The sequence below is a fragment of the Canis lupus genome, chromosome 27 (genome assembly GCF_011100685.1).
Source record: "Canis lupus familiaris isolate Mischka breed German Shepherd chromosome 27, alternate assembly UU_Cfam_GSD_1.0, whole genome shotgun sequence".
In the NCBI taxonomy this organism is placed as follows: domain Eukaryota; kingdom Metazoa; phylum Chordata; class Mammalia; order Carnivora; family Canidae; genus Canis; species Canis lupus.
The window spans coordinates 10,303,734-10,321,912 of record NC_049248.1 but is presented as its reverse complement, the minus strand read 5'-3'; the positions used below and the strand labels follow the sequence as shown (position 1 = coordinate 10,321,912).

At 36.0% G+C, this 18,179-nt stretch overlaps 1 protein-coding gene across 1 annotated transcript; it reads left to right on the top strand.

Annotated features, from left to right (window-relative positions):
- The first annotated feature begins 5,469 nt into the window (after positions 1-5,469).
- On the top strand, positions 5,470-17,275 carry OLR1 (oxidized low density lipoprotein receptor 1). Its single transcript, XM_038576775.1, has 6 exons — positions 5,470-5,630; positions 8,515-8,616; positions 10,102-10,347; positions 13,350-13,489; positions 13,797-13,912; positions 14,385-17,275. The coding sequence occupies exons 1-6, from the start codon at positions 5,543-5,545 to the stop codon at positions 14,527-14,529; spliced, it is 837 nt and encodes a 278-aa protein (XP_038432703.1). The 5' UTR covers positions 5,470-5,542; the 3' UTR covers positions 14,530-17,275.
- The last annotated feature ends 904 nt before the right edge of the window (positions 17,276-18,179 follow it).

Sequence of the window (18,179 nt, the reverse complement as noted above, 5' to 3'; positions counted from 1 at the left end):
AAATGTGATATCAGCATGGAGAATATAACTTTTTTCTTTTCTCTTGGCTAAGGAAATCAAATAGTGATAGAAAAGCCTGCTATGATACTGGCGATTGGGCATCTTTATGTTCCAAAACTAAGTGAGCACTACATTATTTTTTAATATGAAAAAGATATAGGCAGGATGAAGAGTATTTCACAAATTTCAGCAGAAAACTGGTGGAAGGTATTTCATAGGACAAGGAAATTTGACTAGGATCATGTTGATCATTTTGATTTCCATTCAGTTTTGCCAATGACCTTCACCTTCAATATGCTGAATAACCAATGTCTTCTCAGTTATCAGAATAACTGATGGTGTACTATTACCATGACCATGTTTTAGCTTTCCTGGTATTCCAATTCTTGAGTATTTCCCCTTGCTATTCTGGCCATCTCTTCTCACGATCATACCAGCCAAACCTGCATGAACAGGTTTGCCAGTTAACATGATTTTTACCCCATTGCCCTTTCCTGCATGTGATTGCCATCATTGTTTTGCCCTCCAGCTTCCCAACAGGTTTGAACAAAATGAGATTCTGTTAATGACCTCCTTGCTACTTTTCTTACTTAAAATTACTATGGCCATTTTTTTTCCCTCACTGGATTATTCCTTGAAGAAGTAGAACTTCTTGTTTATCCTAATGGAAATAATTATGCATTGTGGCAATTTTAATGCTGAGTTCAGCCCCTATCGAAGCCTTTATGTCAGGAATGATGACAGAGGAAAGAAGATCCATGTGGGATGACTGAAGAGGGTAACTACTGGAAGGGCAGGTAGCTGAGGTAGAGGGGAATGACCTCATTGCAATCCTACACAATCTTGTTGTACTTCCATTAAGTTTGTGAATTATTAGCTTATACCCAGGTTGTTAAGGATTTGGAGTGGAACCAATGGAGTGTACATGTACATAGGCCTTTCACCTATGCCTCACGAAATTGTTATACAAAAGCTGTAACAAGTGAAGCTAAAAAATTACCTATTTCTGGCCCCTTTGATTATTCTCCTTTTGACCTTGCCTACATCAGGTGGCCAAGCATGAATTCCTTTCCTTTTTCTGCCTCAGTGAAATAGAGGTCAGGACTACCCTTACTGTGATTCATCAAGCATGAGTTATAAAGTTGAGCAATGAGTTGGGCCATACTCATGGCTTCACAAATAGATAATAAAGCAGAAGAGATCAGTTCCATCTTGCAACTACTCTACTCCACTAGAAAGTGCCTCTATCTTATGAATCAAGATTGCAGTAGGTATTGGATGACAACCTCAGAGGTATTGACAGTCAGGATTAGATTTGAGGAAATTTAACAAAACATAAGGATTAAGTTTATCATGGAATTATTAGTTTTATATGACAGCTGACACATTACTACAAATTATATGAGTGACAATGTAAAACAACACATATATATATTTTTTCTATCTCATGGGGATTGGGAGTGTGAACACAGTTGAATTGGGTCCGTTGTTTATCATCTCATGGGCTGCAGTCAAGATGTCTACTGGATTTTGTTCTCATCAGAAGGCTCAACTGGAGAAGGATGTACTTCCAAGCTGTCTCAGACAAGAATTAATTTCTCTGTGGCTATAGGATTCATGTAAGCTTGCTTCTTTAAATCTGACCAGAGAGGGGGAAAGGAGGGAAAGAAACTTCAGCAAGATAGGCAGTAAACCTTATGTAATCACATATACATGGTCATATACATTCCATTACCTTTGCCACATTCCAAACCACAGATAAAACCTAAACTCAAGTGAAGAAGATTATACAAGGGCATGAACATCAGGAGGCAGGGATAATGAGAACCACTTAGTCTGTGAAGTTTGCCCAGCCATCTGCTACATCAGGATTGTAGAAATTATCCTATGGATCTTTCAACACAGAAGAAACACAAATATCCATCGATGGATGAATAGATAAACAAAATGTGGTATATACATACAATGGAATATTTTTTTAGCCTTAAAAATAAAGATAATGTTACAGCATGGATAAACCTTGAAGACAGTATGCTAAGTGAAATTATCCAGACATAAAAGGACAAGTATTGTATGTTTCACTTATATGAGGTACCTAGAGTAGAAATTCATAGAATTCATAGAAATAGAAATAGAAAATAGAATGATAGTTTCCAGTAAATGGGAGAAGGAAAGAATGGAGAGCTGTATTAGTCATGGTTGCCGAAAAAAATAGAACCAATAGGATGTGCATATTTATAGAGAAAGATTTATTATAAGGAACTAACTTATGCAATTATAGAGACTGGCAAGTCCAAATCTGTAATGTGTACCAGTAAACTTGAGACCCAAGAGAAACAATGATGAAGTTCCGGCCCACAGACTCTCTGCTGGAGAATATTTTCTTATTTGGAGGAAGATTACTGTTTGGTTTCTTTTCAGGCCTTCAACTGATTAAATGAGACCCACTTTCATTATGGAGGGAGATCATCACTTCACTGATTCAAATGTTAATCTCATCCAAAAACATACTCAGAGACTCAGAAAAATATTTGATCAAATATCTGGGCACCTCATGACCCAGACAAGTTGACACATAAAACTAACCATCTTAGGAGTTATTGTTTAATGAGTACGAAGTTTTAGTTGGAGAAGAAGAATAGTGAGCTGAGTTCTTTATCTGGCATCAGATAGAGAAGAGATGTTTAGTAAATCATTTATATTTTTTGAGCTTTAGCTTCACCCTCTCAAAATTAAAAAAAAAAAAAAACTAAATTTCTTTGTATCTTTAAAACACAGCTTATTCTGATGATGTCTTTTTTGTTGTTGTTTATTTATTCATGAGACAGAGAGAGAGAGGGCGGCAGAGACAGAAGCAGGCTCCATGCAGGGAGCCCAATATGGGACTCGATCCCGGGACTCCAGGATCATACCCCGGGCTGGAAGCGGTGCTAAACCACTGAGCCACCCAGGGCTGCCCTGATGATGTCTTAATAGTTAAGAATCTCAAGTGTTAACTGCTTACTGTTTACAGAATATTGCAATGTATATGGTAAGCCAGGGTGATAGGAAAGAATTAGTCTATCCATACTTTTAAAGAGCTTGTGGGGATCCCTGGGTGGCTTAGCAGTTTGGCACCTTGCCTTTGGCCTGGGACACGATCCTGGAGTCCCGGGATCGAGTCCTGCATCGGGCTCCCTATGGGGAGCCTGCTTATCCCTCTGCCTGTGTCTCTGCCTCTCTCTCTCTTTCTCTCTCTCTCTCTCTGTGTCTATCATAAAAAAAATCCCAAGAGCTTGTAATTTGTTTGGAGAGATGAAATAACTTTAATGGAATTTAAAATCAAAAGAGTGTACTATTTGAATATATAAAATGGGGGGGGGGGTACTGATAATGGCAGTCCTACCTGTAGAAGTTAAGTACAGAGGATAATAATAATTGAGTCACTATGGGGAATGATAAAGTGTCCTCTTCATTGTGACATAATTTCAGTATTTATTAATTCATTATTAAAACCCATTTCCTGAGATTCTATTTATGTGGAACTCAACATGCTGAATGCAGGAAGCAATCTTGCTTCCTGGCACTCACAGTCAAGGGAGATGGGGTGGGGCTTGAGTGATAAAGGTAAGTAGCAATATTACAAGTTGATTTGACTAGGAAGATATATATATATATATATATATATATAATGAGTATTATATATATATAAGATATATATATCTTAAAGATTTTATTTATTTATTTATTTATGAGAGACACAGAGAGAGGCAGAACCAGAGGCAGAGGGAGGAGAAGCAGGCTCCATGCAAGGAGCCCAATGCAGGACTCGACCCTGGGACTCCAGGATCATGCCCTGACCCAAAGACAGATGCTCAACCACTGAGCCACACAGGTGTCCCTGGCTAGGATATATTTGCTACAGACTTAGCTTTTTTGTGTGAACTGTGTCATGCAGTAAAACTTTATTTTATTTTTAAAATTTATTTATTTATTTATTTACTTACTTATTTATTGAGAGAGAGTGAGTGAGCGGGGAAGGGCAGGGGGAGAAGAAAAGAGAAAATCTTTAAGCAGGTTCCACACACTCCGTGCAGAGCCCAACAGAGTGCTGCATCTCACGACCCTGAGATTATGACCCTAAGATCATAACCTGAACCAAAATCAAGAGTCCCACACTTAACCAGCTGAGCTACCCAGGTGCCCCATAGAGTAAAATTTTAAATGACAGATGAACGATTTTCAATTTGGTCTCAGACACTCTGCAAAGAAAAAGGTAATACAAATAATCCAGGAAGAAGGAGGGAAATGAAATTAGGTTTCCAATATCAGTGTTCTTCTTTAATAGTTTCCTAGAAATTTTATTTATATATTTTTCTTCAATGTTCTTTTATGTATCCCCTCTTTTATTTATTTATTTTTCCTGGTGTATTTGAAGGCAAATTTCAGATATATCATTTCCCCATAAATACTTCAGAAAATATCTCTAATAGATAAGAATTTTTTAAAAGAGCATATATAACTGCAATGAGATATTTCTTCTCTGGTTAGGAGGCTGTGTGTGTGTGTGGGGGGGGTGGGAATAGGTGAGAAGTCTATCAATGAATTCATATAGGCATCCTTATGAGGAGCTCCCCAAAGACTCTTTGAGACTCCAGTCAATTATGTGTAAAATGTATCCTTTGATGGGTAATACAATTGTGCTGAATATTACTACTACTAATATTAATAACCATCATTTATTTAGTTCTTATGTTTGAAGTAGAACACTGAGCATTTTCACTCAATATTTCAAATGAATCCCTATAGCAATGTTATCAACAGTATCCAGTGGACATTCCAATGTCCCAATTTATAGACAAAGAAGTAGGTGCAGCATATTAAGTATTCCCCAAGATTATAGACTAAGTGTACTAGCAAAGGAAAGATTTGAAACTAGCTCCACCTGGCTCCAAATTTCTCTTTCCTGCTATGTTATACTGACACTGTGTGAAAAAGTACTAATTAAGTTCTAAAATTACCCATGTCACAATGGCTGGAGATGAGTCATATAAGACTAACTCCAAAATTTCTAATCTATTGTCAATTTAAACAGTCAAAATTAAAAGGAAAATATGAGATTTATGAAAGCCACAGTATAGAGACAGTCTGCTACAGCGAATGAAATAAAGAAATATGGACACTGGAATTAAGTAATATGGTTTAAAAATGCATAGTCTTGTATAAATTTAGTGTGACTTATTCTTTTGAGTTTGTTTCCTTATCTGAAGAGAGGCTACAAAGCCTCTCCTCTAATGCTCATAGAAAATAGTTTTCCCTTTCATAAAGTATCTAGTGAAACATTCTGAAATACTAGCAGAATCACCACTTTCCCCACCTACAATAGACATAACCCAAGAATTTGCGTCAGACAACTTTCCAGTATGAAGCAAAGCCTCTTCTTCCTCCTACTGATTGAGTCATTCTTCTATTAGATAAGTGTAGCTATTTAAACACTCCAGTAGGAGCTCACAAAATTTTACTTTGGAGAAGTGCTTGACTGCTTCACTTTCTCATTCTTGGAATGAATTTGGAAATGACTTTTGATGACTTCAAGAGCAAGACTATGAAGGATAAACCTGATCAGAAGCCAAATGGAAAGAAAGCTAAAGGTACTAGGAGGGGGTGAACGTGCACAGGGACAGATTTCTAGGATTAGCTAAAAAATGTAAATTAACTGAATATAGGATTAGAAAGCTGAAACACCAGGGGATGGAAAAATATTGTAGAATTAATAACATTTACTTTAAAAAAAAAAACAATTCAGATATAATGGTGATGTGATGATGATGATGCCCTGATTGAACTAACTTGGTATGAATGATGACATAGTAGATTCGGATAACTTTTATTGAGCATTTATCATAGGCTACATTCTATGCTATTCACTTTATATGCATTATTTCTCTGAATCTTTACACCTTGAGATTAGGACTATTATAATCTCCCTTTTATAGAGACTAAGTGGGGGATCAGGAGAATTAACAAAACCATTAATTTCTATGCAGCTAGTGAGTAGGAGAGCTAGAATTGTATCACAACCTCCCATTTATTAAAAATCCAATCCATCAGAAGGTTAAAGAAATGTTGAATTCACCCAGTATATACGATGCTAATTTTTATAATAGTGTTCTTAGGCATCGCAAAAACTGGATATATTTTGTGAATTATCCCAAGCAGACTAAATGTTGTTCATTTAATAGCATTTTAAAATCTATTATGTTTGTTTGATATATGCAGTAAGTTAAACTAATTAAATATAAATTAATTCATAATCCCAATTCTGCAGACAGTCTAAATAAATTGTCCTTTATCTTATATTCATTCTGAGAGAAAGGAACAAAATATAAATAGCGAAAGTCAAACAAGTATTCTCAGGAATGTGAATAAAGAAATTACAGGTCAGGGGTGCTCGACCTGCTCAGTCAGAGGAGCATGTGACTCTTGCATTTCAGGATCATGAGTTCAAGCCCAACGTGGGGTGTAGAGATTACTTAACTAAATAAGACTTAAAAGAAAAAAATCCCAGGTCATATTTCCATAAACAAGATAGAATTTCTCTTGGTAGGGAAAATAAGTGTGAACATGGAATAATTTAACATTTGAGCTGTTAAACTGAACTTGGTATGAAACAGTACTGCCATCTATAGATAGACATCCAAATTCATAGTAGTTTTTGTTCATTCATTCATTCAATTCATTCATGCCTTATTCATGTTGTAAATATTGAGTGCCTGAATTTTACTGCAATTATGAAGCTAAATCTCTCAGAATCTGATTAGATCAGTCTACTACTGCAAAGAATCCAACTGCTGTTTTAAAAATAATTATATATATGTATTTTTAAATTTCTTATTTATTTGAGAGAGAGAGAGAGAGAGACCAAGACAGTGACAAAGATCAGTAGAGAGCAGGAATGGGAAAGAGAGGGAGAAGCAAGCTCCCCATTGAGTAGGGAGCCTGACAAAGGGCTTGATTCTGATATCCTGACCTGAGCCAAAAGCAGACACTCAACCAACTGAGCCACCCAGCCAATCCAATTCAATTGCTTACTGATCAGAAAATCACTAATGGGAGCAGAGGTTGGATTAATGGTCTCTACCTACCAAAGAAATGGGACCAAAGGTGTCCTATAGAAAATGGGAGCATATGCCTTTCTTTCATAAGTGCAGATACTGTGTTTTTTCTTCTAAAAAATCAGGAATTTCTTCACTCAAGAGCGGCAGATATACATTCATGGTATAGAATGGAAGAAAATACTTGTTGACAGACTTACACAGGTATCTACCCCCGAGCTAGGATTAGGCAATTATTTGCAAGAGACACAACTATCTTCTACTTCTCTGTCAACTTGCCACATACACTCTAGGAGCTTAATAACTTTTGAATTTGTGAATGAGCTGTATTTCTTCCTGTTAAAATTTCTATTCTGTCGATCTTTAGAGACTAACAGAAGTTCTTTTGACATAATGAGAACTCTGTGAATATATTTGACTGTTGATTGATTTGGATCATTACACATTTTCACTGGAAATTTTGTGATATAATGCTCCAAGCCATGCAGGTTACTGACAGTTGGGTTAAAGACCTATGTTTGGATCTTAACATCTATGTGATCTTATACTATTCACTGAGACTTTGGGTTTCTTTATCTGCATATGGAGGATAATACTACCAGTGCCTTATTTGTTTATTGTACAGGGTGAGGAGTCCACATAGATTATAGAGATATTTTCCTATTGAACCAAAATATCTGTGCTTTTGTAGTGGGAAAGCTGTGAGCTACATGACTTATTTGTTTCTATAATAATGGTGAATTTTACTCCTGTAACAACAATGGCCACAGCTGGTATGAGTATAGGACATGAACATTAATATGAGACCAATGAATATTGAAGTTTCATCCCTATTTTTCTTTGGTAATAATTTCAGTTCCAAGATATATAATTTTAGCGGAATTAAAATTAAAAGCACAAAATTATAATTCTTTGAGGCAATCTGTTAATTAACTGATTAAAGCTTATTTGCTTGGTGGCCAACATTCTTTTATGGTATGATACTTATAAAACACACTGTGTGAGACTGTGTGTGTGTGTGTGTGTGTGTGTGTATATATATATACATGCATACACATAGGCTATATTAAAAGTATCAGGCTCTGTCCTCTGTGGATGAAGTTGGTCCAACCAAGCTGGACTGAGAGTTTCTTGGAGAGTCATTATGGGGAGAGTAGATAAAGTATAAGCTTTAAAATCAGAAACTTAACATCACATATCTGGGAGTGAATCCTGGCTCTTAAATCATGTCAGTCGTATGGCCATGGGTAAATTATTTAACTTCTTTGTATTTTTCATCTATAAATACGGACAATGAATTATTTACAGAGCCCTTAGCAGGACTAGAGGTAAGAAATGCAAAGTACAAGTTTCTAAAGAATTGTTTGATGACCTGCTTACATCTTTTATGTCTTTCTGATTCCATTCTCTGTCACTCTAGGTCTTCATTTTCTTTCTTCTCGGTGGTGGTGCCCTGCTGCTGTGACACTAGGGATCCTTTGCTTGGGATTACTGGTGACTCTTATATTACTGGCAATGCAATGTAAGTACTGGAACAGGGACATGATGAAGGAAAAAGTGAGAACTTACAAACATGGCTTATTAATTGGTTTAATAACAACTACCAACAACCTTGATTTAGATGCATTTTAGGCAAACTTTTTGGAATGAGTGAGAAGATGAATAAGTATATTGTGTTTGTCCCTCAAGTTGACTGGGACATGGAATTAAATTTAGTAATGATGAGTTTTTGTTTTGTTTTGTTGTTATAACTTCATGGAAAAGTCTGTTGAAATCCTAGAATGATGAGAAAGAAAATAATTTGAAGCTACTAAGCCACAAGGTCCCCTGAGAAACCCAAAAGGAAAAGAAACGTTATATAGTTCACATCGAGTTTTAATAGAGATGATTAAATACCAATTTAGAGTTGAGAATCAAAAACAGCATCTTAATAAATAGAACATTTAAAGTAACTGTAATTCAAATTTATAATATAGCCATTTAGAAAAGAATGTTAAGAGAAAAAGAAGTGATAAGAAGGATGTAAGTGGCCAAGAAAGAATGAAAATAGTATTGATCATCCATCTAATCTGCCCATGTATTTAGGTTGTAGATTTGAGTTATGTTGTCTATCTAGAATCTAGATGGTTAAGGCCTTTGAAGTGCTATTGGTTTCTCAGTTATTGGTTAAGATCAACAACCACTTATTTTCTCAATCTGTCAACACTTAGGGTCTTCCCTAATGACTAGGAGAAGTACCCTTGACTCAATGACTGGATGAGTCTTCCTGTGAGAAGAATCACTTTACAACTGGCTCAGATCTGGCCTTCAAGCCGAGGGGACTGTTTTGTACTGAATCATCAAGCTTCTAGAACTGAGACATTTGACCTTTAACTTTAGTTGCCTGTTGGATTTCACAAACTTTATTTCATCTCCACCCTTCCTAAAATGTGCTGTGGGGAAAAACAAAACAAAACAAAACCAAACCAAAAAAAAAAAAAAAAAAAAAAACAACCACCTAAGAAAAAAATGCTTGAAATTGTTGTGACATAGCAACTTAAAATAATTCTGTGGGAGGTGTCTCACAAAAGGGGTGTCACAGTTTTTAAATAAAAATAGGAAGTCTGGAAGGATAGAGAGCAGAGGAATAAAGAGAGAAATAGAGTAAATCATTAAAGACAACTCCTATTAATAGTCACTGAGTCTGGCTGACATCAGTGATGCCATTGATATACTACTTATCTTATGATTGCTCTTAAACTTGTCTGTAATTATCAATAACAAGTAAAATCCTGTTTTGTTTTATTTTTAATCAAAAGTGTGACAGTTTCTGACATTTAAAAAAATACTGCAGGAATATCAAATAACTTTTAAATGCATAATTTCTGAGTAAATGTGGGTCATGTTCCAGTAGTTTATCTGTTGTCAAAAGAGCTTACTTGATTTAATTCTTCAATTTCCTCAAAATCCAGTGGAGGGATTTTTGTTCGGGATTGGTAATGGAGTTCTTATTTCAGCTATGATTTAGTATCACAGGTGTCTAATCTCCTAAAGCAACAACAAGCAAACCTTACTCACCAGGAAATTATACTGGAGGGACAAATCTTAGCACAGCAGCAGGCAGAAAAAACTTCCCAGGAGTCAGAAAGGGAACTCAAAAAAACAATAGAAACCCTTACCCAGAAGCTTGATGAAAAATCAAAAAAACAGATGGAACTTCATCACCAGAACCTGAATCTCCAAGAAGCTCTGAGGAAAGCAGCAAACTTTTCAGGTATGGGGGATGGAAAGTGAAAAGAAGTAGTGGAAACTTCTCTGTTAATCTTACTTCTATTTTGAAAATGACTCTAGGCATGAAATTGGCATATTGACATATATTCATAATGTTCCACACCAGAATTTTTCTATTTTTGTCACCCTCACCTTTATTTCTGCTAAATTCTTGAGATGCCTGATTTAATTAAGCACACTTTTTGGCAGGATTTAAATTTTCTTTGCTTAAAAGAACTTAAAACTTATTTTTGAAATTCTAGCTTTGAGATTTTTCTGCAAGAGTTTTTCTACCCTTGCCCTTTGCCATGGATTCTTTCTTCTTTCCATTCCAATGTATCTTAATCATTGGTTTCTTTTCCTACGGGGTCTCCTTTGTCCCTGGGAAGCTCTATATTAACATTATTTAATAACACTATTTCTTAGTGTTCAACATGGATTTTAAATTGAATCAATAGAGGTAGGCTGACTTGGAAGTGTTGGGTAGATACTTGAGATAAGAAAGGAATATGAAGGGCCCAGGAATTCAGTTTATATAAGAAGAATTCAGTTGATCTCAGAATCTAGGAGGCAGGTAGAAATAGTAGCATCTATAAGAAGGGGATGGTTGATGTGCACTCTCATGTTATTACATAGTTATCTGTGTCATTTAGTCTTTGTACAACATGTAATCAAATTAAGCATATGCTTTTTATCATGGGATTTAAGGGATGTGAAATGGAATTATTCTCAGAGATGCATTGCTTTGTTGGAGGTGTATGCATGAGTACCCTATTCTCAGCATTAGTAACTAACTGCCACTAATAAACAGAGATTTCTCCGGTTTATTGCTTGAACATCTCATTTAATCTCAACCATGTAATTTATTTGAATAAGGGTTATATAATAACAGTTCACAAATACCCACAGTTCTTTATTTTATAGATGAAAAAAGTTAATAGCCAGAGTGGTTAAATGATGATAATAATGATAGGTAGTTTTTTTATAAAGTTTTGGGAGTTAACAAATTCCTTCAATACTTACAAGGTTATTTAAATTTCCAAAAGAAGCAGAGATTTTTAGATAAACTGATTTTTAGCAAGGGTGGAAACCTGTATTTAATGTCTTTATTAAAGATGGAGCAATAGAGGAGATAAAGGAATACACCATCTCCAAAAAAATGTTAAGGAAGGAATCTATCTATTAAGGAGAGGCATGTTTACATAAGCAGACATAGCTACATACCAACCAATGATTTATTCCCCAGATGGGGTGGTAAAACAGGGTTTTTTTTATTCAGCTGTATGAGATTAAATCTATGTCAGGACCATCTCCCACAGATTCCAGGCATGGGCAACCAATCAAAAATATTAAGTAATATGTTTTTCACTGGCAATTATCCCAGGTAACATATTCCATTTCTTGACAATGTCAGATAAAGACCAATTAGTAGAGATAGCAAGTAAAGTACTGCTTTTCATCAAGCAGCTTTGAGAAGATTCTCAAAAACATTAATAATAAAATACCACATGGAATAAAATAAACCAGTTTTCTCAAGTTTGAGGCAAGTTTTATCTTTCTTACTAACAAGTCTGTGGTCCATAGTGTATATATGAAGAGAGAGAGAGACTCTGAGAAGTTACAGAACATAGTTTGTAGGAGATAGTCAAGCTAGAAAGGTGCAGAGTCTTCACACTCATGAACTTTACATTTAGCACTGAAATTCATGCTGGTTGTCAACCTTTGGAGTACAACATTATCATTCAAGTAGCTTTTTTAAAAAAGTGGCAGCATCCAGGTTTACCAGGAGATTCTGTATCAAAATGTCTTGAAGGCCACCAAAAAAATATTTCCCCAGTTGATTCAAACTCGGAAGTTTGAGAGTTAATGCCATGTTGTGATTAAACGCATGGATGCAAGAGCAAGGCTGCCAAGGTTCTCATTCCCATTTCCTCTATCTACCAAATGAAGAAAATGAATGAAACTTATTTCATTGTCTTGTTATGAAGATTAAATGAGTTCATGTGTGTAAAGTATTGCCAACAGTTTTTGGCACATAGTAATGTTATATTCATTAAAAAAAAAAAATTAAAAAGGGCCCCAGCCTGGTTCAGTCAGTGGAGCATGAGATTCTTGATCTTGAGGTCGTAAGTTCAAGCTCCACCTTTGGGACTTGGGAGTAAGGTTGACTGAAAAATACTTTTTTTAATTAAAAAAAAAAACCACAGGTAATTTGAGTACCACATATGGTTATCTATTGGACAGCACATGTCTAGAAACAGGAAAGCACGATATTTGAGCCAAAATTCATTATTTGAAAACCTAAAGTTTTAAAATAACAAAAACTTCTTTTTTAAAGATTTTATTTCTCCATTTAAAAGATTTATTTATTATTTTAGAGAAAGTGTGCAGTAATGAGAGAAGGCAGTGGGGGGTAAGGCAGAGGGAGAGAGAATCCTGAAGCAAACTCCCCACTGAGCAAGGAGCCCAAGGGGCTCCATCCCAGGACCCTGAGATCATGACCTGAGCCAAAATGTGATTTTAAAATTTAGATCAGATTCTGAAGTTACGGGGATCCCTGGGTGGCGCAGTGGTTTGGCGCCTGCCTTTGGCCCAGGGCGCGATCCTGGAGATCCGGGATCGAATCCCACGTCGGGCTCCTGGTGCATGGAGCCTGCTTCTCCCTCTGCCTGTGTCTCTGCCTCTCTCTCTCTCTCTCTCTCTCTCTCTGTGACTATCATAAATAAATAAATAAATAAACAAATAAATAAATAAATATTAAAAAAAAAGATTCTGAAGTTACATCTCAGCTCAAGTTTTGTTTTTAACTTAGTTTACTAAAATAAGAATACCTTAAGAGAAATAAAGACTATAGGTCTATGGACATCTTTGAAGAGTCTGGATATAATTCTAATTAAGAAGAGATGATATGCATGTCACAGTCCTGAGCGGAGAATTGTCTTAAGAATTGTAGAAATATTTTTATGCAAGCCTCAATCACTGATTAAATATGCTTATACTTTCTAGGTCATTGTCCCCAGGACTGGCTCTGGCATGAAGAAAACTGTTACCTATTTTCCTCTGGCCCATTTAATTGGGAAAAAAGCCAGGAGAACTGCTTGTCTTTGGATGCCCAGATGCTGATAATTAATAGCACAGAGGATCTGGTGAGTTTTTATGGTTGTATTTAAGGCTGGAGTAGTGCCTTATAGGGAAATTAATCAGGTTTGCATCCTTGGTAGAGGAGTACATGTTTGAGAGTCAGAATACTTATTTTCTAGCCTCATCTGGTTGCCAGTTATGTGCATGACCTTGGGTAGAGAGGTTACATAGTATCTCTAGGCTTCAGTAAACATTTTTGTAAAACCATGGAAAACAAGAGATTTTCTCTTTCAGTTCTTTAGTTTTCTGAATCTAGTCTAAAACAATCACCTGGACTTTATCATCACTTTAGATAAACATTCCTCCCCACAGGAATTCATCCAGCAAGCAAGTGCCCATTCCAATTTCCCATTCTGGATGGGGTTGTCTCTGAGGAAACCCAGCAGCTCATGGCTCTGGGAGGACGGCTCTCCTTTGATGCCTCACTTGTAAGTTTCTATGCTCGTGAAGTTGCCTCCACATTTTATTTTATTTTTTAAAGATTTTATTTATTTATTCATGAGAGACACAGAGAGAAAGGCAGAGACACAGGCGGAGGGAGAAGCAGGCTCCATGCAGGGAGGTTGATGTGGGACTCGATCCCAGGTCTCCAGGATCACACCCTGGGCTGAAGGCGGCGCTAAACCGCTGAGCCACCTGGGCTGCCCCGCCTTCACATTTTAGTACAAAGTCCTCTTGTTGCCAGGGAGAAGCTTGGGGAACTTCTGAACATCTCCTTCTCCACCTCTGTCACACAGAGACTTGCCCATGTAGCCATTCAGACCTTCTCTGGAATTTTCCTTCCACTTTTATCACTGGTTTGAAACTTTAAGACAATGTTAAATTTCTGACACAAGGTGGCAGTAAATCAGTAAATACTTCCCCCTTCCCCCCCTCCTTTTTCCCCTTCCCCACTTGCAGGTTTAGACTCCAGGGTCCTGTTTCCCACGTCTATCCTTCAGGCAGCTGTGCGTATTTACAAAGAGGAGCTGTTTTTGCTGACAACTGCATTTTAAGTGCGTTCACTATATGTCAGAAGAAAGCGAATCTATTGAGAGCACCATGAAGCCAAAGACTGTGGAAGAAGAGAAGAGGGAGAGTTCTCTTCTGGAATTTAAGTTGTTTTTCGTCACTAGGTGCAAACCATGAGAGCCCTGAAAACTGCGTGTTGTTAGTTGACTGCAGAACTTCTTAGCAGAGAGCCTGGGCTTCCAGCTGCCTGGCACCTTGATAGCAGAAATTTGGATTCTGTCTCTCTGTTTTTCACCTAGGCTGTCCCAAGTTTCCCTGCCAGCCCTTCAATCCCTGTTGCCTTTTTTAGTTTAAAACCTTACTCTTCTGTAAGTCTTAGGAGCCCTTTGTACTCAATCCTCTACCTCAGTACCACCTTCCCCTCACCCTCCTAAACCACATAGGAGATGGAAGGAACTTGGAGAACTGGCCCAACCGCAGGCAGAGGGAGGAAAAGGGGAAATATGCATGCCAACAGAGCCCATGAAGGAACAGAAAAGGGGAAAGGCCATACTGGGATCCAGAAACTTGTGTTCTCAATGTTAAAAGCTACCCTTTGTTGGTCTTTTAAATTGTGATCTTTCTCCAGATTACACATGTGCACACACAACACACCCACCCATGCCACATCATCACATTTTGGGGCAACAGGGATGTCCCAGGAGGTAGTTACAAACTGAATGATCTTGCCAGTCAATTAATCACAATTCATTATTAGTTTCAGAATCTGTATTTCTTCACCCTTTCTCTATCAAAGGACAGCTTCAATGCCTTAGCCCTTCAGAATAGTATTTGTTAGAATCACGGGCCTGAGGCAAAAATAGTTTTTTGTTTGTTTGTTTAACTGAAATACACACCATTTGTAGATTTCTTCTCAACTCTGTTGTGCTGTGCTAATGTGGAAACATACAGGGACAAAATATGAAAGCATTCAGTTAAAGAACAAACTGAGCCAGGTATGGAAATAAAGATGAATAGAAACAGATGGAATTAGAAGCATTCCCTTATTTCCAGTATTTCTACTCCCTACTTCCCTTCACAGGTTATTCTACTTTAAAGGAAGCCTTTTTATTTTGTTGCACATAATCTAGCACAGACTTTTTTTGTTTTAAAGAGAAACCTGTTTTGTTCCTAGGAAGACAAAGAGATTTTCTCTTTTATTAACATGTTCATTGAGGTTTAATCAGCATATAACAAACTGAACCTATTTAAAATACACAATAGTTAAGTTTTCATATATATGAACATGTCCTCTTGAAATCACTACCACAATTAGGATAGTGAACATTTCCATCATCTCTCTGACTTTCATCTTGCCCCCCCCCCCCCCCCCCCCCCCCGCCCCATCATGCTTTCTCCTTGGACAACCACCAATCTGCTTTCGGTTTGCGTTTTGTAGCATTTTACCTGAATGAAGTCAAACAGTATGCCTTTTTGTTTATTTTTGGTCTTAGCATAATCATTTTGAGATTCATCCATCTTCTTGCTTGCATCAATTGTTTCATTCCTTTTAAATGTTGAGTATTATTCCATTGTATGAATATACCCAATTTTGTTGATAAATTACCTGTTGATAACCATTTGGTTGTTTTCAGTATTTGTCTATCACAAATAAAGGTGCTAGAAACATTTGAGCGCAAGTCTTTGTATATACATGGCATTTCTGTTGGGTAAATGCTTAGGAGTTTAATGTCAGGATCACTCAATAGGTGTATGTTCAGCTATTTGAGAAATTGTCAAACTATTTTCCAAAGTTTTTCCATTTGATATTTCTACCAGCAGAGTATGAATGTTCCAATCCCACCTATCCTTTCTAACACTTGGTATGGTCAGTCTTGTAATTATAACCATTATCATAGGTGTATGGTGGTATATTGCTGTGGTTTAACTTGCATTTCGTAAGTGAAAAAATAATCTTGAGGTCTTTTTACCTACTTCTATTGCTTATATACTATCTACATATTTTCCTTGATAACGTAATGTACAACTCTTCTGAGAAGTTTTGAGTTGTATGTTTTTTATTGTTACATTTTGAGAGCCCTTTGTATATGTCGGGTAAAAGTCCTTTATCAGATGTCCTTTGATCTTTTTTGTTTTTGTTTTTCAGTTTATGGTTTGACTTTTCATTCTCTGGAAAAGCAGTTTTAAATTTTGATAAAAGCCATTTTCGTGTTTTTAACTGGTGTTCCTAAGAACTTGTTGCCAAACTCAAAGTCACAAAATTTTCTCCTGTATTTTCTTACAGATATTTTATATTTCCAGGTTTTACATGGCATGGAAATCTAGAACTTATTTTGGGTTATGTATTTGTTTTTCAGTCATGTATTAGTCTAAGTCATGTATTAAAGTTCTCTCTCTCTTTATTGTTGTACTTATTTTGCATATGGATATTCAATTGATTTAGCAACATTTGTTGAAAAGACTATCCTTTCTTCACTACATTACTTTTGCACTTTTGTCAACAATCAGTTACCCAAACATGCATGGGCCTATTTCTGTCTCTATATTCTGTTCCATTGATCTCCTTATATATTTTTACAATACGACTATGAATGTTGCAGTTTCTCAAAATCATGCAGTGATAATTCTTCAACGTTGTTCTTTTCCAAGTTTGGTTAATCTATGTCTTTGTATTTCCATGTTAACTTTTGAATCAGCTTATTAACTTCTAAAAACAAACGAGCGAACTGTTGAAATTTTAAATGTGATTATATTGAAACTTTTAGAAAAAATTGGGCAAAATTGTAATTTAAAAAATACTGATTTGTTCAACTAATAAACAAGATATATCTCTCCATTTACTGAAGTGTTCTTTCATTTCTCTAAACAATATTTTATCATTTTCTTTATATAGATGTTTCAAATAATTTTTTTAGATTATCACAATATATTTCATATGTTTTATTCTATTGGAGATGGTATTGTTATCATTTGTAATTTTAATCTCCAAATGTCTCTTGATGGTATATAGAATTATAATAATTTTTTATAATAACCTTAAATCCTGAAACACTTACTTTTTCTAGTACTTTGTTTATGTGTGTGTGTGTGTATTCCATTGGATTTTTTACACAGATAATCATGTCATCTGCAAATAAAAACACTTTTATTTTTTCCTTTCTGGATAATTTTTATTTCTTTTCCTTGCTAGATTTCATAGACTAGATAGACCCTCTAGTAAACAATAAAAGAAAGTGGCAAGAGTGAAAGTCCTTATTTTTTCTTGATCTTGGAAGAAATATTTTGTTATTATCATTTTAATATCTCAAGGATTTGTATCAATGCAATTTCTCTCATTCTTGACATTGTTAATTTTTGTCTTCTTTTCCTAATTAGTTTGGTTTAGAAGAAAAAGTTCATTTTTCTTCTTGTGAAACTTTTTTCATTGAATTTACTTTTTTTTATAAAAAATAATCTATCGCCTGTTTTCTATTATTAATTTCTGCTTCAATTGATATATCTTTTTCTTTCTTCTCCTTAATTATATTTTAATGTCTTCTTCTTTTTCTAGTTTCTTAAGATGAAAGCTCAGTTCAGGGGCACCTGGGTGGCTCAGTTTGTTAAGCATTTGCCTTTGGCTCAGGTCATGATCTCAGAGTCTTGGGATCAAGCCCCACAATGGGCTTCCTGCTCAGAAGCCTGCTTCTCCTCCCTCTGCCTGCTTCTCTCCTTGCCTGTGCTTTCCATCTCTCTGTCAAATGAATA

Bases quoted from the DNA above. Each gene is read 5' to 3' on its own strand.
- OLR1 (XM_038576775.1), top strand. From the start codon at position 5,543: ATGAATTTGGAAATGACTTTTGATGACTTCAAGAGCAAGACTATGAAG. The intron at 13,490-13,796 runs GTGAGTTTTTAT...TCCTCCCCACAG, and splicing joins TTAATAGCACAGAGGATCTG to GAATTCATCCAGCAAGCAAG. The intron at 13,913-14,384 runs GTAAGTTTCTAT...CCCCACTTGCAG, and splicing joins TCTCCTTTGATGCCTCACTT to GTTTAGACTCCAGGGTCCTG.